The sequence below is a fragment of the Sceloporus undulatus genome, chromosome 8, assembly GCF_019175285.1.
Source record: "Sceloporus undulatus isolate JIND9_A2432 ecotype Alabama chromosome 8, SceUnd_v1.1, whole genome shotgun sequence".
In the NCBI taxonomy this organism is placed as follows: domain Eukaryota; kingdom Metazoa; phylum Chordata; class Lepidosauria; order Squamata; family Phrynosomatidae; genus Sceloporus; species Sceloporus undulatus.
The window spans coordinates 31,384,737-31,406,063 of NC_056529.1; the positions used below are offsets into that span (position 1 = coordinate 31,384,737).

Consider the following 21,327-nt stretch of genomic DNA (forward strand, 5'->3'; position numbering starts at 1 on the left):
AAATTTCCGGGTTACGAAAAAAATCCATAGAAAAAAACTGTTCCGGGTTACGAAAGTTATTTCGGGTTACGAAAAATTTTTTGGTGCTTTTCGGCGCTTTTTCGCACGAAATCGCGGCTTTCGCTATTAGCGCCTATGGCTTTTTCGGCTTACGAAGGATTTCGGGTTACGAACGCGGCTGCGGAATGAATTAAATTCGTAACCCGGGGTACCACTGTACTCAAATATAAGTCAACATCATATATAAATCAAGGATAGGTTTTGGGGGCCAAAATTGTGGGTTTTGATATGACCCATGGATAAGTCAAGGGTATGTGGCTAAAGGATGAAGCAAAGGAAAACAATGCCAAAGAATTTACAAGATCCCACCAGGCATAAATATCTGTGTTCGCCCTAAAGGCTGGACGGATGACAGAATAGAGGCATGTCAGTGCTTCCAAGGCAGATTACTATCTTGCCCTTCACCAGGGGATAGTTCATTTTTTAATAACAGTTAAAGTACAGTACAGTGCACCCACGGGCACACAATATGTGGCTTTCAGCTTATGCTGAAGCTGCACAACAAAAGAATGAATGGTGCGTGCGCCCGTGGGATGTGTGCTCTGTCATGCCACGAGCACTAGCCCCATTATATTGAATGGGGCTCATGCATACACTTTTTTCGCCTTACGTGGTCCAGAATGGATCCCCGCGTAAGGTAAGGGTCTGCTATACTTACATTGACCCACGGATAAATGGACTCAGGTTTTTTTTGGGTCCATTTTTGGACTAAGATTTCTAGACTTATACATATATATAGTGGGCCCTTCCTATAACACAGGGGATCCGTCCCTTTGGAGAACTGGAAAGAAAACATACAATTTTAAATTGGTGGCTGTAGCTGTGGTAAATGCACCAGTTTGGAAAGGATCCACAAAAGGGGTACCCAGTTTTGTCCCGGGGGAAATACCTATATAGACCCAGGACTGTAGTTTCAAAACTGGAGGTGATGAGCTTAACAGATTTGTTCCATCCATTGCTAATTGCAGTCAATGGTTTCCCAACTAGACTTAACTTCGGGACAGTGCTTGCAGGAGCCTCGATAAAATATTGTCAGACCAGAAATTTCAGCAATGAATCAACTCACCATCAGCATAAGCAACTCCACCTGGAAGGATTCGCTTGACATAAACACCATACTCTTCTCCATTGAACTCCTTAATGCCACCAATCACTTTAATGCCTTTAAAGGAAACAAAAATCCATTACAAGGAGCCTCCTGAACCCCATCTTCACATGCCTTGACTCTTGAAAGCCATATAAACAGTGTTTAACTATTAGATGCATCTGTTCTGTTTTGGAGTAGTAATATCCTTGTAAGAGCCAATGTAGCGTAGTAGTTTGAGCAATGGACTGCAATTCTGGAGAACAAGGTTCAAATCCCCACTCAGCCATGGAAACCCATTGGATGACCTTAGGCAAGTCACACTCTCTCAACCTCAGACGGCAAAGGCAAACCCCTCTGAACAAGTCTTGCTAAGACAACCCTATGATAGATTCACCATAAGTCAGAAATGACTTTCAAGGCACACAACAACAGCATTATTAATCTGTTTAATGATGACATTGGACTCTTTCACACTACACAGTTATAGCGCTATGATTCTACTTTAACTAGTATGGCTCCATCCTGTGGAATCCTGGGAGCTGTACCTCTGCGTAGTATTTCAAACGTGAACTACAAATCCCATGATTCCATAGCATGCACCCAAACCAATTAAAGCACTATCAGAGTGCTATAGCTATGCAGTACGAAAAGGGTTGCATTGCTTAATGTGTACAAATTGTGTTATAGATGAATTTGTGTTTGAAAACACAAACAGGTCATAGTAATCTTCTGGATGCTCTTACGGTGACAAAATTATATCTGTCTCTAAAACAAATGCATAGCAGAGGATCAGAACATCATACTCATAAAGACAACACTATTTCAGTGGTCTTCTCCACTACAGACAATCCAGCTGCAAGCGTATTTGGGAAGACTCAGTAAAATGAACAGTGACAAATGTCAGGAGCTGCTGGATCTGTGTGTATCTCCCTTGGAAAAGGTAGTTTAGGGAAGAGTATAGGTAGTAATAAAGCATAATAATAATAATAGCAATAGTAGTATGGTAGGTGCTCCAAACGGTAGGATAGTATGGGGCCCTGCAAGTATTAGACTACAAGTCTCAGCATCCTTCATCGGCTGCATCAACACTGCAGAATGGTATATCTCGCCTCTCTGTGCAGCACAACTGTTTGCATTTTGACATGGCTTTAACTGCCATGACTCAGTGCAATGGGATCCTGGGGTTTGTAGTTTTGTGAGACAGCTAACCTTCTCTGTCAGAGCGCTCTGGTGCCCCAGCAAACTGCAAATCCCAGGATTCCATAGCATTGAATCAAGGCAGTTAAAGCGGTGTCAAACTGCACTAATTCTGCAGTGTAGATGCAGCCAAAGTCTATTTCAACAGATGCATTAATTGGCCCAGTGCTGGTCAAGCAGCACCCTCTTGTGGCCTTATATCAAATTTGGTGATGTTCAACCTGGAATAAAATTCAGCATTAATTCAAAATCAGTAAAAAACAACAACCCAGAATTGGGTTTCAGTGTATAGAAGACTGACAAATCTCACGTTTGAAAAAGGCATTTCAAAGACACCGGGAACAAACTTTAAACCATGGCCAGTCTGATTGCACAGTACTGCATCTTATGGAATCCTGGGAATTGTAGTTTGGCGAGGCACTATAGCTCCCTGCCTGAGAAATTTGACCATTCGGAGAAACTACAAATCTCAATATGTGATGCAATGGAGATATGGCATTTAAAGTGCTATCTGAGTGCTGTAAAACTGAGTTGAAGCACCTACTGTTTGTGTTGTCATTAATAAAAATAAATCCTATCATGCTTGGATATTCAGGGGGATTGTGGGAAATAGAAATGGCATATTCAAAACTTGATGATATCTGCCATTGCTTTGGGACAAGGGAGTCTAGCAACACTGCCTCTCAATCTGAAGCTACTCCCAACAAAATATTCCATTAAATGCAATAATAATTATTGGAAAAATATTATTAAAATGTTAAATTAAAAAACATTACAGGTTGAGTCTCCCTTTTCTGGAATTCCAAAATCCGAAACACTCAGCCACCCACGAAAAAAGTGCAAATGCAAATATTCCATAATTCGAAACACTTCTGATCCCAAGCATTTTGGATAAGGGAGATTCACCCTGAGCCAATTTATCTCTCCCTCCCCCCCAATATTAAATGCAATAATATAATATATTAATACCATAATATAAAAGCAGGATGACAGCAAGAAAACCACATTACAAATCGTATCCCCTCCCTACACACATAGCCATGTAAAGGGAAGTTGCCGAGGGCTAAAATGCTGTGTGGAGATAATTCCTGGTTTTTTAATGACAGATTGGGAATTTTGACTTCTGACATGGTTAGGATAAAAGAAGGATTTGCCGAGAAGGCTTTGATACAATTTTTTTTAAAAAAAAAAAAAAACATTCCTGCACATGAATCAGCAAACCCTTAAACATTTATTTATTATTTTCTTATATCCCGCCTTTCTCGCCACCTTAGGGACTCAATGTGAATTTTAATTGGTCGATGAGGCCTTTAGGTATTCCCTATTTGGACAGTGCCTTTGCAGGGACCACTCACCTAGGTCTGGGAAGAATCTGCGTACAGCACTCGGACCCATGTGTGTGTTATTTGGGTTTTGAAAAGAACCAGACATTATAGGGTTTGTGGGTTTTTCGGCTCTGTGTCCATGTTCTCTGAGAAGAGTTTTATTGCCTTACGTTTGGCCAGCAGCTTGGGCGGCTGGCAGCTTCAGAGAATGCTGCATGGAAGAGGTGGTGTGTGTGTGTGTGTGTGTGTGTGTGTGGGCTTGTCAGTCTGTCTGTCTGTCTGATCTGTCTCATCTCTCTCTCTATCGATGGCGGGTATACAGACCGCCGCATTTGGGGGCATCTGGCCCCGCCCTTTCCCCGCCGAGCGGGGCCTCAGCGGCTAGAACGGCAGCCGCTGAAGGCCCTGATCCGCCGCTTTTCGGGCTGCGGGAAGCGGCAAAAGGCGCTTCCCCGCAGCCGGAAAGGTGTCCCTGGGGCTTCAGCCACGGACACCCTGCGGCGGCGGGGAGCTTCTCGTTTAGTATGTCCCGCCTTGGGCCCCCCCGCGCGCATCTGAAGCTGCGCCCAGCGACTAACACGGAAGGAGCCCGAAAGGGAGTCCCTTCCTCTCCATGTCCCAGGGCGGCACTAGCACCCTGGCGCGGAGCTACTAGCGTCATGGACGTGCGCCCCGTCTAGAGTGCGGCGCGGCCATGACGCTCAAGGTGACGGCCCGTGCTGAATGGCGCCACCATTTAGTGCTGTTGCCGTCACCACTAGGGTGTAGGCGGTGCAGAAGCACCACCCTTTCCGTCCCTATGCGTGACAAATACACACTTAAGTCCGTCGGTAACCGGCTATCGATCTATCTATCCTTGTGAGCCTAGAAATTTAAATCTGTGGGTTGGTCTATTGGGGAATGGAAAGGCCTCAGGGGGTCTATTTAATACTAATAATACAACTTTATTTTCTAGCCCAATTTGTGTCGAGACAATCAAAGCGGGCAAACAAACTTTAAAATACCGCAATATAGACATAATATCGTCCACGCCCCCCTAAAAAAAGGATTAAAAATAAATAATGGTAAAATTCAGAATTAAAACCAAAATGATAACAATAACCAATAACAAAGACCGGAGCTGATCTTCCCATGTGCGGGAAGTCTATGTGGCAGCCGAGTATTTTAATGCCCGGAAGGCCTGGCGTCATCTCCGAATTTAATTCGCGATCCCAGAATCATAGCATTGAGCCATGGCAGTTAAAGCGGAGTCCAACCGCGTGCAGATTCAACGAGCATTTATTTACACACTTGTTGCCATTCAAACCCACGCTGCATCCTATGGAATCCTGGGGAGTGTAGTTTGCAGAGGCATTAAAGCACTTGGCTAAACTGCAGGTTTTATGATTCCATGGGATGGAACGATGGTAGTTTAAGACTGAATCCCCCCCCATACGCGATAACTGTGTAGTGTGCAAGGCCCCAATACCACGTTTAATCACATTCTTCCTTACCCTGGAGTCTTTCATCTATCTCAGTGGCATCTTATTGTTTTCTGAAGATTCAGGTTAAGCAAGCTAAGACTTCACTCTAAAGGGATGGGAGGCCAGGCGATGAGGATCTCAGCTTTTTCAGAGGAGCACTGCTTAAACCAGCATCTCTCTCCCGTGATTAATATTCTAGTAATGATCAGCAGATCTCGCAAGACATTTTCAGCTTTTGGCATTGCGGCCGGAGGTTCACAGAGTAGAAATAATGTCCTATCTAAGGTAGAGGTAGTTGGCCTTGAGTCCATATACTGGGAGAAAATGGGGGAGATAAACAAAATAAAACATGTAGGAATATAATAATAGGTAATTGGCCAGAAGGTACGTGGCCCTTGTTATACCGCTTGGGTTTGATTCCCTGGATCCTCCTGGTAACAAAATCCGTGGATGCGCAGTCCCATTAAATATTATGATATTGCAACTGGTGTCCCCTTATAAAAAATGGAAATCACGGGTTTTGATAGTTAAAAGTATACCTTTTTTGAACACTTTCAACGTAGGGGATGCTTGATCCGTTTATAAAAAAAAATCTGTGTATAAGGAAGGGCCGACTATATTTTTAGAACAAGTATGGCAAGTGGTCTGAGTGTGTCGGAAGTGTGGATTCCAGTTCTAGAGATCTGGGTTCGATTTAGCACTTGGCCACGAAACCCCTGGGTGACCTTAGGCAAGTTACATGCTCTTAGCCTATGGGAGGTAAGTGATTGAGCAGAGGAGTTAATCACACGGGAGGAATTTCTCTAATTTCGAATGAAAAAAAAGTGGGGGCCAAAGCATTCACGGTGAATTTTTGCTGGTTCAGCAATTTAACGTGAATTACAAATTGCCTTTCGAGACTACTTCTCAATTGCCCGAAAATAGAGACTTGCCAGTGCTGAATTTGCGTGTGGTAGTCTACACGCATAACGTAACCCCATGATTGCGTTCGATTGGCCATGGGATTAGCTATCCAATTCCCCTTGTCTGATAACATCCAGGTTGTGACCGGGAGTAGGCGGTGGCGGCTTCCATGGCCTCATTCCCACTTAACAAATAAGTGCTTTGAATCTGAATCGATGGATCGATTCCAGCAGGTCAGGGTTCACAACGGTGACATGGGGGGTGTGCGGGGCGGGCGGGGCGAGTGGGATCGAATTTCTGAGGGAGCGTGTAAAACAAATAACCCACTTGTGGTTCACATTGAATAATGAATCGATTCATTTAAATGTGTGTCCGCGGTGGGAGGGGGCCCTCTCCAAACACCCACTTCAGTGACACTGGCGAGCAGAATCGTTCAGTTTGAAGCCGTTGGCAGTGGACTTTTTTTTTTTAGCCACAAGTATTCCAAAAATGGGGAATCGCACACCCTGGAGGCTTTTGGAAGTGTGATTCCCTTGAGACTTGAAATGTTTTCATTGTGTGTGTGCGCACCTGTGTAGGATTTTTGGCGAACTGCATGGAGCTTGATAGCTCATATAGTATAAATTATAACATTTGTGTGTGTATAATTTTTCAAACTTTGATAGATGGATCAAAATCCACTGATCAGAGGGCTGACGAGTATTTGCTGTCATATAAATAGCAAAAACAAAAAGCAACCCCTCACCCAGCCATTGGTGCAGTCATAGAATTCGATGCCGATGCACAGGCCGATCCATTCCATGCGTCCCATTATTGGTCCTGAAAGTGGAACCGAAATGAAAAGGGGGCTTGTTTATTGACCTTGACATCATGATTCTAAGCATAAGTGCCATACTGAATCACAGAATCCTACAGATGGAAGAGACCCAAAGGGCTCGCCAATCCAACCCCCGGCCATCCAACCTCTGTTTTAAAACTGGATTGGGATTATGGTCCCCCCCGTTAGGGCCTGGTGTCGAAACTTGGGTCTGAAATATGGTTGCATTAGGTCCTCCTAGGGACCTTGGACCAGTGACTTACTTGCCAGCTTATCCCCTGGGGAACCCGTTTGGGACATACTGCTATACCATAATGCTTGTTTGGCTTCGTAAGAGGGATTGAATGCACTGGTTCCACTGCCAAACCCAAGCTGGCACATTTGGCCTAGAGGCAGAGCATCCAAGCAAGGCTCATCATATCCAAGGTCAGCCGGGTGAGTTTGGTTCATGGCAGAAAGAGAAAAAACCATGAGCAGTAGGCTGAGACATGTCCCGCCTGTTTGGGGATCATTCTTAATGTTTTGCAAGCGGCTATTGTGACAAAGTGAAAAGGTATTGGCCCTGGAGCGGCGGTATTTACTTGTGACCATAGGAACATAAAACTCTTAACTGAATCATCTGCTGGTCCACTCTAGTCTTAGTAAGTGTCAGTTCTCTGACTGACAGCACGGGCTTCCCTGAGTTTTTTAGACAGGATTTCTGCTTAGCCCTGCATGCAGTTTACCCTAGTGGTCCTCATTCATGTATCTACAAAGTCCAGACACCCTTTGGCTTCTGAAATCAAACAAGATAGCAAATTCAGGTTGTAGGATAATATTGTATGTATGCAATGCCAAACTCTCACAAGAAACTCAGTCAAAAAGAGAAATAAATGCATGTGAAATGGTGGTGCTGGAGGAAGAGTTCTAGAGGATACCATAGACAGCAAATAAACAAATGTGTGAGGCCTAGAACAGATCAAGCTTGAAATTTCCCAAGGCAAGATGACTAATTTTGAGGCTGTTGTACTTTGGTTCCATAAGAGAAGAACAAGACCTCATTAGAAAAGACACAATGCAGGAAGTGAGGAAATTAGAAAGAGAAGAAGATCACATGTCAGAAACTGGAAGGAGTATTTTGTGGTGTAGAGCGTGTCTTTGGAAATTCTTACCCAATAGTTGCCATGGGTTGGACTGAATCAAGTGGTTAACAACAACAACAAATTAATTATTTTGAAGACTTCAATCAGAGGCTGAAATCCTACATCACGTCGCAAGCATAAGCATCTGCTCTGAAGCTATGCAACCCTATTGATATGGACCCATGGTCAATGCACATGGCTGCAATGCCCTGTGCAAGGCTGCAATGCACAAAGGGCAAAGGCAATTCTACAGGAATGTGCAGTCACAACTACGCAGTGCACTCAATGTGCTAGACAACCAGATTCAATCTGATCGTAGAAGCCTAAGCAGTGTACAGCCGTGGTTAGCCCTTGAATGGGAGATCACGCAATGAATTTACCAGTCTTAGGTTTATTGTCAGAGAAGGAACTGGTAAAACCACTTCTGAGGATGCCTTGCCTACGAAAACCCGGCGAAATCCATGAGTCACCATAATTGACGTGAAACTTGAGACAGATGCATCGTAGCCAAAGGTACTGAAGGTACATATTCAATGGGACTCCAACCAGTCGTTGAAGATAATCGACCTAAAGAAATTACATTCAACTATTAACAAAACATTTACTAAAATCTCCCTCTCTACCTTTGTAGCCCTCTTTTGAAAGGCTAGGGGTTTTCGTATTTGGGGAATAAAGTAGAAGCAATTCTTCTCCCCAGCGACACTGCAGAAGCAAGGCTTGACGTGGGGGGCTTGCAAAGGAAGGACCATTTCGAAGTAAGCCCCATACCATGGATTACCTCAATTATGCCCATCCAATGCCCCCGTCAAGTCTGATTCCCTCCAAGCTATTACCGCTAATGATATCGCTCCTTTGTAGAGGACCGAGATTGCTGGCATCTTGCGTTGCGAACATGGCCGTTCCGCCAGCTTTGGCCGAGATCCGATAAGTGCGGAGACGGGAAGGAGTGCAGGTGACCCGCCCTTGGGCATGTTAAGTTCAAACATAACTTAACACGGAGGATCGGGAAGCCACAGTTCGCTTCAGAGTAAAGCTTACCCGAGGGAAGCGTAGGCAGTTAGGCATATCGCAGGAATTTTCTCCAAAAACAGGAACGGGTCGGGGGGCTGGAAGAGGTAAACAATCATTAGACTTAAATAAATCCGCTAACAGACCCACCTTTTGCTCTTCTCCCTGACCATCCCTGCTGACATTTATTAGAGCAGCAAAATTATTACTGATTGGTTTTTATTGTTTAGTGGTGTACCCAGCCTACGCAGCAACGTCAAATGAGGTCAAGGAGCCGTTCTCCCAGAGACTTCAACTGGACAGCGTACAAAAAGGCCCTGTTTGAGTGAATTCGTTGCATATGTCCATTTAAACCTCGTTTAATGTCAGTGTGGCGTAGTCTGTTGTGGTGCGGGTGATGGTTCTTTTGTGATGGTGGTTTTGTTGTTACTCTTGTTTCAGCCTTTACCAGTGTTTTACGGACTGAGTTTTGGTCCATCAGTTTATTTGGATTCTAATCCAAGGATATAGGAGGTGCCGTGTGGTGCATGTGTTCGCCAGTTGTGTGTTGACACTTGTTGACTCCATGATGTCATAAGGGGGTTTTTCCTTACGCAAGAGAATCGCAGAGGTGGTTTTGCCAGTCCCTTCCGCTGAATATAGCATACAAGACCAGGTATGCTTTGTGAGCCGCCATCTAACTACTAACCCACGACATTGCCCTGCTTTCTTCCAAGATCAACGGATCTGTGTGGTGTAGGACATTAACACTGGTACAACCAGTAGCCTATAGTTGGTTAATGTTCATGTGACAAAGGTACAGTCAACGTAGGCCTATGGTGATACTATGATAAGAGAACACGAGTCATCCATCCTCAACCACACTGCTTCCTTGGCAGATCCATAGCCATGCTTCCCTGATTGAAACAGCCATCGGGGAGGCCGTCTCCTCTTTCCTTATTGACCCTCACTTTACCAAACGTCATGTCCTTTCTAGTAGTCCTTCTTCGCATGTACGGCCAAAATACAACAACCTCAGTTTAAGTCATCTTTGCTTCTCAGGAGAGATCAGCTGTTTGGTTCTAGGATTCATTAGTGGTCGTTTTAGCACCCAATGTAATTTAGCAGATTTGTGTACCTGTGGTAGCAAGGCCGTTTGTCAATTATTGCAACGCCATGAATGAACAGGGGTTTTCTTAGCCAAGGAGTATCAGAGGTACCCCTTCCTCTGATCTAGCTATAAGACCTGGTACGCTTTGGGGGTCTCCCCCAATTATATCCCCTCTCTTCCATTCTAGAATTCCCTTAAATGCATCCACAGATGCGGCAAAAACATCAGGAATAAACTCTTCTACAACATGGCCATAAACCCGAAAAACCCACAAAAAACGAAACAAATACTACCCGGCAGAAGAAAATCAGGTTCTAATCAAGCTCAAAGGTCAGTCCTATCTACTCCGCATCATGTTTTCCAAAATGGCAAACCAGATTGAATTCTGTGTTGTGTGAAAGAAAGGCAAGAAGGAAGTGCCTTCTGTCACGTGCATTCCCATTGACTGTTAATGCGAGGCAGGCGGCCGTTGATCCTGGACTTATAAACCTTCAGGACGAGTAGTCATTGATCGTTTTGTTTTGTCCCTCCAGGAAGTAGGCTATCCCTTTTTATGCTGTCGCTGAGTTGATGGCCATCCCCTGCGTTAAAAAAAAGGCCTCGTCACCAGCCGAAAATGGCATATGGAAGGTGAAAATGCCCCCCGTGGCATTTTGGGGGTATTTAGGGGGAACAAACCCTAACTTTTTGCGAAGGGATGCGCCGTCCTAAGGTCTATTTAGAATAATGTTTGCAAGCAGCATTCAGCAATCGGTTTTAAGTGAAAAGATAGATACCAACCAAGCCCGTATCATAAACGCGGGTGCACTTTACCGCGGACTTGAAAAAGGTTACGTGCTCAAGCCGCGGGTAGCATGCCGGGTGAAGGGCGGTGCCATCCATTCAACTGAATGCTCGCGTGCCCCATGACGCCGCGACGCCGCTGCAACCACCATGCACGAGCACCATTGGTTGCCAATGGCTTAGCGAGAGGAATTCGCCTTACGTCATAGGGATTCCAGAACGGAGGGGCCGACTTAACATGTACGAATCACCAATAATAGCAGGGTATTTGGGAAACGGGTAGGTGAAACATATCATACATTGAAACAAGTAAGCAACCAACACTTTTGGGCACATTGAAAGTATTACAGTTAGATAAAGGAGGAATAGGGAACTTCCTTTTCCTTGTGACCCCCAACATAAAAGTTGCGTGTCTCAGTTCCTAAGACCATCGGAATATGTGTTTTCCAATGGTTAGGCAATCCTGGAAAGGGTCGTTCGAACCCCAAAGGGTCAGCAACCCACAAGTTGGGAACCGCTGCTCGAATGGCTGCAATCCTACTCTATCTGGAATCACTGTAGGATCACAATACTCTGTTTTCTCCTCGGACGTATAAACCAGCACAAATATAGATTTGGATTTGATCGCTTTCTTCTCCTTGGAGGGTTTTCCTAGACACGTTAATGCAGTTTTTATGCCGAGTATAACTCCTGTTTCTACCAGCTTGCATTGGCTATATCATGCAAGCCCAGCATTCCCAAACACCTCCACGGTTGTCCCCCACTCTTGGCAATCCAGAAGAAGCCATGTTTTGCTGACGTCGTGTGGCGAGACCTGACTTGTGCCCGCCCTCCTATCTTTGTTTATCCCAGCGCTCCATCCTCGCCCGCAGATGGTTAGTCCCAGCTGCCAAACAGCAGCGTCCATGTCATCCGTGTTCTCCTGCGCCGATTCGGCGAACCTATATGATCAGGCAGCCCACTGCGTGAGGGAAGAGGATGATAGAAGCTGGATGATCAAAAGGGCGGAGCATGCAACTAGGGAGGAAAACAGGGTCTCCGTACCATCGAGTGTGTGTAGCCCCAGTTAGTAAACCAGAGGATGGTTGTTGCAGAAAGCCAAGAGACCACACTTATCTCTCTCAACAACAACAAACAAAACAAAAACAACGACAAACAAAGGGCACAAAACAAAAACAAAAACAAAAACAAACAACAACGCAGAAAAACCAAAAACACAACAAACAAACAAAAACAACAAAAAACACAAACAAAACCACTGTACAACAAAACACAACGTAAACAATGCAAACGTGGGGAACATAGGAGGAAAATAAAGAAGAGATAAAGATGTGGATTCCGTTGCTTTCTCACGCAACCATCCTCTGGGTTTACTAACTGGTCTTACACACCCTCTATGTTGGAGACCCTGGTTGTTTTCCTCCCTAGTTTGCTAGTATCTGAACAGCCCTTTTGCATCATCCAGCTCTCTAATCATCCTATTCCCAGCACGCAGTGGTGCTGCGTGATCAATTAGGTCGCGCATCGGAGCAGGGAGAAAACAGGATTACATAGCTGCTTTTGGTCAGCTTTGGACTTAGCCTCTGCGGAGACGGAATGGATATATGGAGATAAACAAGAAGGAGGGAGGGGCACAAGTCCAGGTCTCGCCACAGACGTCACGCAAACATGGGTTCTTCCTGGATCGTGCCAAAAGGGGGGGGACACCTTGAGGTGGATTTTTTGGAATGCTGTGCTTAGACATGATATAGCCAATGCAAGATGTTAAAACAGGGAGTTACTACTCGGCATAATAAACTTGCATTTACTGTCTCAGGAAAACCATCCAATGATCAAGGAGCGATACAAGATCCAATCTATATTGTGGTTGCGTGGTTGTATAACGGATCCCGAGGAGAAACCAGAGTAATTGTGCTCCTTAAAGTTGATTCCTAGATTTGAGAAGTAATTGCAGCCATTGAGCAGGGCGGTTTGCCCAACTTGTGGTTGGACCCCTTTGGGGTTCGAACGACGCCTTCGCCAGGAAATGTGCCTAAGACCGGGGGAAACACATATGTGCCGATGGTCTTAGGACTGAACAACCGCCATTTATATGTTGGGGGTCACCAGGCAAGAGTTCCCATTCCTCTTATATACCGGTAATACGTTCATTCAATGTGCCCAAAAGTGTGTTTGCTTACTTAGTTTTCAATGTATGATATGCTTTTCAACCTAACGTTTCCACCAAATACATTGCCTATTGATTGTTTATTACAGTACTGTACTGTCGCCCTCGTTCTGGATCCCTCTGCTAAGGCGAATTCCGCCGATGCGCAAGCCCCATTGGAACAAGGGGCTCGTGCATGTGTGCAGCGGCGGCGCGAGCGTCATGGGCGCACGACGCGGCAGATCAGTTGAAGGGGATGCGACCGCCCCTTCCCACCCCGCATGCCCCCTCGGCTTGAGCACGAACACTCAAGATCCGAGATAAGTGCGACCCGCGTATGAAACGGGCTTGGTGTAACTCTGTCTTTTCACTAAAAAAAGATGCCTGAATGCTGGCTTGCAAACATGACTTCTAAATAGACCTTAGAAGGGCAGAATCCCCGTCGCGTTTGCAAAAAAGTAGGGTTTGTTTCCCCTAGATAACCCCAATGCACGGGGGCAATTTTCACCTCATAGACCTTTTAAGGCCTGGGAGAGGCCCGTTTTTTTTAAAACAAAAGGCATGGCCATCCACCTCAGACAGCATTAAAAGGGTTACCTACTTCATGGAGGACAACAAAGCGTCAATGACTACTAGTCTAAGGTTTATAAGCTCCAGGATCAAGGCCCACCTCCTCGAGAATAACAGTCATGTGAAAATGCAAGTGGACAGAAGGCCTCCCTCTAGCCTTTCTGTCACACACACGAATCATCGGGTTGGCCATTGTGGAAAACATATGGCGTGAGTGATAGACTGACCTTTGAGCTGATTTAGAATATTTTCTTCTTGCCGTGGTAGTAGTTGCTTAGGTTTTGGTGGGGTTTTTTCGGGTTGTATGCCAGTTGTAAGAAGAGTTGATTCATGTGTTTTGCCAGCCATCGTGGCTTGCTCTTCAGAGAATTCTAAATGGAAAGAGAGTGGGATATATATTGGGTAGACCAACCAAAGAGTACCAGGATACATAGGCTAGATTTCAGCAGGAAGGGGTACGGCCTCTGAGACTTCCTTTGGCTAAGAAAAACCCCTGTAATCATGGCGTTGCAATAAGTTGAACAAACGGCTTGATGCCAGGTAACACAAGAGCTGCTAAAGACAGGGATGCTAAAAAACCAATAAATGATCCTAGAACAAATCATGCCTGAACGCCCTCCTGAAAGAACAAAGATGACTAAGACTAGAGGTTTGTTGTATTTTGGGCCGTACATGAGAAAAAGGCTTACTAGAAGACAATGACCGTTTTGGTAAAGTTGAGGGCAATGAAAAGAGGAAAGACGGCATCCCAGTGGATGTTTCAATCCAGGGAACCATGGCTAATGGATCGGCAAAAGGCGAGCATGTGTGAGGATGGAGTGACTCCGGTGTTCTCTTAGTCATAGTAATAACCCTTGCATGAAGTTGACTTGTAATTGTACATGTCCACATTAACCAACGATAATTGCTACGGTTTGTACCAGTGTTAATGTCCGACACACACCAGATCCCCTGGCTGATCTTGGAAGATAAGCAGGGCCCAGTAATGGTTAGTAGTTAGATGGAGGATCACCAAGCATACCTGGTCTTGTAGGCTATATTTCAGAGGAAGGGACTGGCAAAAACCAACTCTGGAGGAGGTCTGCTTGCGTAAAGAACTTATGACATTCATGAGTCAACAAGTAGTCAACACACACTTGGAGAACATGCAAACCACGCACCTCCTATATCTTGGAGAGAATCCAAATACTGATGACCACAACCTCACAGTCGTAACAACCTGGTAAAGGATAGAAACCAGAGTAACACAGAACAACCACCAAAACAGAACCATTCACCAGCACCCACAAAAGAAATACGCACAGCTGACATGAAAAGAGGTTTTAAACGGGACAGATTGCAAGAATCAACTTCACCAGGGCCTTTTTGTACTTCCATGAGTCACCTGGAGAACGGCTCCTTGCACTATTTGACGTTGTCCCTGCGTAAAGCTGGAAAACAATGAAACAATAAAAACACATCAGAATAATTACTTGCTGCTTCTAATGACATGTCCACAGGGATGGTCAGGAGAAAGAGCAAAAGGGGTGGGTAGGTTGAGGATTTAAAAAAAAATTTAGTCTAATTGATTTGTTTTAAAACCGCGTCCCACCCCCGCCCCGTTCCGTTTTCTGGAGAATCATTTGCGATAGGCCGAACCTGCCTACGCTTCCGCTTCCCACGCGGAAGCTTTAAAAATCTTGAGCGACTGGGGGCTTCCCGATCATCCGTGTTTTAATGTTTATGTTTGATTAACATGCCCAGGGAGGGTCACATGCACTCCCTTTCCCTCTCCGCACTTTATCGGATCTGTCATGCCAACTGGGCCGGAACCGGCCATGTGCCGAACGCAGATGACAGCAATCTCGGTCCTCTACAAAGGGCGATCAAGTCATTAAGCAGATAATCTTGGAGGGAGATAAGACTTGAAGGGGGCATTGGATTGGGCAAAATTTCAGGTAATCCATGGTTATGGGCTTACTTACTTCAGAAATGGTCCTCTCCTTGCAAGCCCAAACGTCAAGCGTGTATCTGTCAGTTCGCTGGGGAAAGATTGCATTTACGTTAATCCAAAAATACGAAACCATAGGCCGTCTTCAAAGAGGCCACAAAGGTAGAGAGGGAGATTTTTTTAGAAATGTTTTGTAATAGTTGAATGTATTCCTTTAGGGTCAGATATCTTCAATGACTGGTTGGAGTCCCCATTGATTGTACCTTCAAGCAACGTTGGCTGAAAAGATTGCAGCGCATCTGTCTTCAAGTCACCTGTCAATTTATGGTGAATCCTGGATTTTTCGCAGGGTTTTCTTAGGCAAGAATCCTCAGAAGAGTGGGTTTACCAGTTCCTTCCTCTGAATATACATACAGCAACCTGTAATTCGAATTGGGGACTCCCATTCAAGGGCTACCAAGGCTGACATGGCTGAGCTTCTAAGATCGAGATTGAACTCGTGTCTAGCACTTGAGTCCCCTGAGTAGCTTGTGGCTGCACATTGCCTTATAACATTGCGGCCTTTGCCCGTTGTGCATATGCAAGCTGGCACGTGCATTGCTCAGCCATGGGCATTGACCAGGGGGTCCATAGTCAGTATAGGGTTGCATAGATCGTAGAGATGCTTAGGCATGCTGCAAGTGAATGTAGGAATCTTCAGCCTATGATTGAAGTCTTCAAAATATAATAATTTGGTTGTTGGTGGTCACCACTTTGAGTCAGTCCTCAACCCATGCCTCTGTGGGTAAGATATCTCTCCAAGACACGCTCTACCACCACTATCTTCTTCCCAGTTTCTGCATGTGATCTCTTCTCTTTCTAATTCCTCCACTGTTCCCTAGCAATTGTTGTCGTTTGCTAATGATCTTGTCTTCTCATGATGTGCCCAAGTCAACACCTCAATCTAGTCATCTTTGCCTCTAGGGAAATTTCAAGCTTGATCTGTTCTAGGCCTCCCCATTGGTTCTATTTGCTGTTATGGTTATCCTCATAACTCTTCTCCATCCACCAATTTCCACATGCATTATTCTCTTTTGACTATTTTCTTGCTGTCTAGTTTGTGCTGCCTATACACATTATCATACCAACCTGAATTGCCTTTATCTTGTTGTATTCAGACGCCAAGTGGTTGTCTGCTTGGTGATACTGATTGAGAGACCACTAGGGAACTGCCGGCAGGGCTAAGTTCAAATCCTGTCTTCTAAACCTAGGGAAGCCATTGTGTCAGTCAGAACTGACATACTAGACTAGATCGACCGCAGATTGATTCGTTTAAGTAAGCTTTCTATGTTCCTTGTGTCACATAGAAAATTACCAGCCGCTCCAGGGCCATATACCTTTTCACTTTGTACATACCGCTTGCAAACACCTTCTAAGCATTGATCCCAAACAGAGGACATGTCCAAGCCTCACTGATATGTGTGTTTTTCTCTTTTCTGCCCATGACCCAAACTAACCAGCTGACATTGGATATGATGAGCTTGACTTGGATGCTTCTGCCTCATAGCACACTGGCCAGCTATTGGTTTGGCAGTTTGAACCAGTGCATTCACTCCCTTTACGAGCCATACAGCATTATGTATAGCAGTATTCCCAAACGTGGGTCCCCGGGGATATAGCCTCTGGCACCGTATAGTCAATGGTCATGTCCTAGAGACCATAATGCAACCATTTTCCATCCCCAAGTTTCCGAAAACCACTGCCCTAAGGACCCCCCCCCCCCCCCCCCCTCCCTCCCTCCCACCCCCCCCCCCCCCCCCCCCCCCCCCCCCCCCCCCTTACATTTCCCCAATCCAGTTTTTAAACAACGAGGTTGATGGCAGGGGGTTGGATTGGATAGCCCTTTGGGTCTCTCCATCTGTAGGATTCTGCTGATCAGTATGGCACTTATGTCTTAGAATCATTGCGTCCAGGTCCATCAAAGTCCCCCTTTCATTTCGGTTCCACTTTCGGACCTAATGGACCGCATGGATGGATCGACTTGTGCATCGCACGAATTCTATGACTGCACTGGGCTGGGTGCGTGTGTTGCTTTTTGTTTTTGTATTATATGACAGCATACTGCAGCCCCTGATCATGATTTTGATCCATATCTTCAAAGTTTGAAACTTATACACACCCACAAATGTTTAATTTCTTACCTATGACTATCAAGCTCTCAGTCGCCAAAATCCTACACAGGTGCTCACACACACAATGAAACCATTTCAGTCTCAATGGGATCACACTTCCCAAAGCTCCAGGGTGTCGATTCTTCATTTTCGAAATACCTTTGTGGCTAAAAAAAAAGTCCACTGAAACCGCTTCAATTGAACTTTCTTTTGCCATGTCACTGCAGTGGGTTGTTGAGAGACTCCCGCGAAAACAGTTTTTAAATTGAATCGATTTCATCCAATGTGAACCACAATTGGGTTTATTTTATTTTACAGCAGAAATTGCATCGGGGCAAATGTAGTGTGAACATGCTCTCTCTGTGAATCGATCCATCGATTCAGCTACCAACGCAATTTATTTGTAATTGGAATGCGGCCATGGAGCCGCCACCACCTTACCTCCGGTCCACAACCTGGATGTTATCAACAAGGGGATTGGAAGTTATAATCCAATGGCAATTCCAACCCAATCATGGGTTTCTTCACGTTATTGCGTGAGATACACACGCAACATTCAGGGCAATGGCAAGCTTTTCGGGCCAATGAGAATCAGTCGACGCCATTTGAATTCACTAATTGCTGACCCAGCAAATTCACGTAATTGCGTTCTGGCCCCATTCTTTTCATTCGAATTGAGAAAATTCCTCCGTGTGATAACTCCTCTGCCTCAACCACTTACCTTCCCCATCGTAAGGCATGTAACTTGCCTAGTCATCCCCAGGGGTTTCGTGGCCAAGTGAAATCGAACCCAGATATCTAGAACTGAATCCACACTCAGACCAACTCAGCCCACTATGCCATACTGTTCTCAAAATACTTAGTCGGCCCTTTTATACACGATTTTTTTTATACCGATTCAAGCATCCACGTTTGAAAGTGTTCAAAAGGTATTAATTTAACTATCAAACCTTGATTTTCCATTTTTAGGGACACCCATTTTGCATTTATCACTATTTGGTACTTGAGCATCCCGATTTTGTTCTCCCAGGAGGATCCAGGATCCAACCCCAGCGGCAACAAGGGTCCCCTGTACTTTTCTGGCCACTTCTATTATTATTATTACTTACATGTTTTATTTTGTTTAATCCCCATTTTCCCCGTATATGGACTCAAGGCACTACCTCTACCTTAGCATCGGACCTTTATTTCTACTCTGTTTTTGAACCTCCCCGCAAGCCAACAAGCTGAAGTGTCTTGGCGATTGCCCTTGATCCTTTTAATTGAACATTAATCACGGAGAGGATGCTGGTTAAGCAGTTGCTCCTCTGAAAGCTGTTAGACCATTATCTGGCCTCATCCCTTTAGCTGAACGCTTGCTTGCTTCCCCTGACTCTTCACGCCAACACCAAACGATGCCACTGAGTATCGAGTGCCAAGACTCCGGGAAGGGCAGAATGTGATTTAACGTGGTTATCTTTGGGCCTTGCACACTACACCGTATCGCGCTCTGGTTCCCGTTTCCCTCCCTCGTTCCATCCCTGTACTCTCACACCTCAGTTCGCCAACGTGCTTTTTAATTCCTCTGCCAAACTTACACTCCCCTGATTCCATCGGCTGCCGCTGTGGGGGTTGAACTGCAATATGTTTTAAATCCCTGCTCTTCGTTGCATCTCCCTGCTGTTTGCCTCGCTTTTTCCCTGCCCTGGCTCCAGCTATGATTCTGGATCGCGCATTCCCCTTTTGAGATGCCCCCGGCCTTCCGGCATCACCTACTCGCTGCACAGACTCTCCCGCCCATTGGACGATCAGTCTGGTTCTTGGTTATTGGTTTGGTTTCATTTTTTTTTAATTGCTGAATTTTACCATTATACTGTTTAATCCTTTTAGGGGGCGGGCTACTATGTCTCTATTTGAGTTTTAATGTTTGTTGCCGCTTTGATGTCTCGACAAAAGTGGCTATGTAGAATTAAAAGTTTTATTATTTTTATTAAATAGACACCCTGAGGCCTTTCCATTCACCAACAGCCAACCAAGCTTAACTTTTTAGGCTCACAAAGATCGATAGATAGATAGGCCGTCTACAGCACCGGCATTACGTGTGTATTTGTCACCACTAGGTGTTACGAAAGGGTGGTTTGCTTCTGCCGCCCTACCCTAGTGCGTGACGAACCCCACTAACTGGTGGCGGCCCTTTCCGCTCCCGGCCGCACCTGGTTCTCTGCGCGCCCCTCTCGACGGGGCCGGCCGTCCTACTAGTCTCTCCCGCCAGGGTGCTTAGTGCGCCCTGGACATGGAGCAGGAAGTGCTCCATTCGGAGCCTCCTTTCCGGGTTTAGTCCGCTGGGCGCAGCCTTCAGATGGCTCGCCAGCGGACTAACGAGCAGCTCCCCGCCGCGCAGGGTGTCCTGGGGCTTGAAGCCCCCGGACCACCCCTTTTCAGCTGCGGGGAAGCGGCCTTTGCCGCTTCCCCGCCAGCCCAAACGCGGCGGATCACGTGCCTCAGCGCTGCCGTTCTAGCCGCTGAGGCCCCGCTCCGGCGGGAAAGGTGCGGGCAGTGCCCCCCCAAATGGGCGGTTGTAAACCCGCCATAGCTAGATATGATGATAGACAGACAGACACAACAACAGACCAGACACACACACACACACACACACACACACACCCACTCTCTTCCTGCCCGCATTCTCTGAAGATGCCAGCCGCAGCTGCTTGGCCAAACGTAAGGAAATAACTCTTCCAGCACATGGACACCCGAGCCCGAAACAACCCACAAAGCACTATTACTGTTCTGGTTCTTTTTCCAACACAAATTACACACACATGTGTGTCCTGTAGTGCTTTACGCAGATCTTCCCGACTAGGGGCAGATGGCCTGCAAAGGCACATTGGTCCATAGGGAATGAACTAAGGCTCCTCGACCATAAATTCAATTGAGTCCCTAAGGTGGGAGAAAGCGGATATAAGAACAATAATATAACTTTTTTAAGTGTTTGCTGATCATTTGCAGGAATGTTTAATTGTATGCAATCCTTCTTCTTCAAATCCTTTTTCCTAACAATGTCAAAGAAATCCAATTGTTTTCAAACAGTGATTTACTCCACACAGCCTTAGCCTCCGCACATTCCTTCTCTCCATGGCTATGTGCTTTAGGAGGGGATCCGAATTGGTAATGTTGGTTTCTTGCTGTCTCTGTTTTATTATATGGTATTTCATATTATTTATTTTGCATTTAATCTTTTGAAGGGGGGGAGGGAGTAAATTGGCTCGGTTGACTTCCCTTATCCAAAATGTTGCGGATCAGAAGTGTTCGGCTTCTGGAATATTGCATTTGCCTTTTTTCGGGTGGCTCGGTTCGGATTTTGGATTCCAGAAAGGGAACTCAACCTTAATGTTTTTAATTTAACATTTTTAATCATATTTTTCCAATAATTTTATGCATTAATGGAACTTTTTGTTGGGTGTATTTCGATGGAGAGGCCAGTGTTGCTAGACTCCCTTGTCCCAAAGCAATGGCACTTCATCAAGTTTTGAATTCCATTTCTATTCCCAATTCCCCCTGAATATCCAAAGCATGATAGGATTTATTTTTTAATGACAACCACAAACAGTAGTTGCTTCACTAGTTTTACAGCACTCGGTGCACTTTAAATCCATATCTCTATTGCATCACATAATGAGATTGTAGTTTCACCGAAT

At 45.4% G+C, this 21,327-nt stretch overlaps 1 protein-coding gene across 1 annotated transcript in view; it reads right to left on the reverse strand.

Moving 5' to 3' along the window:
* Nucleotides 1–18,380, reverse strand: part of LOC121914443 (syntaxin-binding protein 4-like) — a 25,762-nt gene extending 7,382 nt beyond the window's left edge. Inside the window, exons 1-2 of the mRNA XM_042437849.1 lie at nucleotides 18,372–18,380; nucleotides 18,092–18,105 (exon numbers count right to left, since the gene is read on the reverse strand). Coding sequence (XP_042293783.1) covers nucleotides 18,092–18,105; nucleotides 18,372–18,380 — 23 coding nt within the window. The remainder of the gene's footprint in view (nucleotides 1–18,091; nucleotides 18,106–18,371) is intronic.
* Between the last annotated feature and the right edge of the window lie 2,947 nt (nucleotides 18,381–21,327).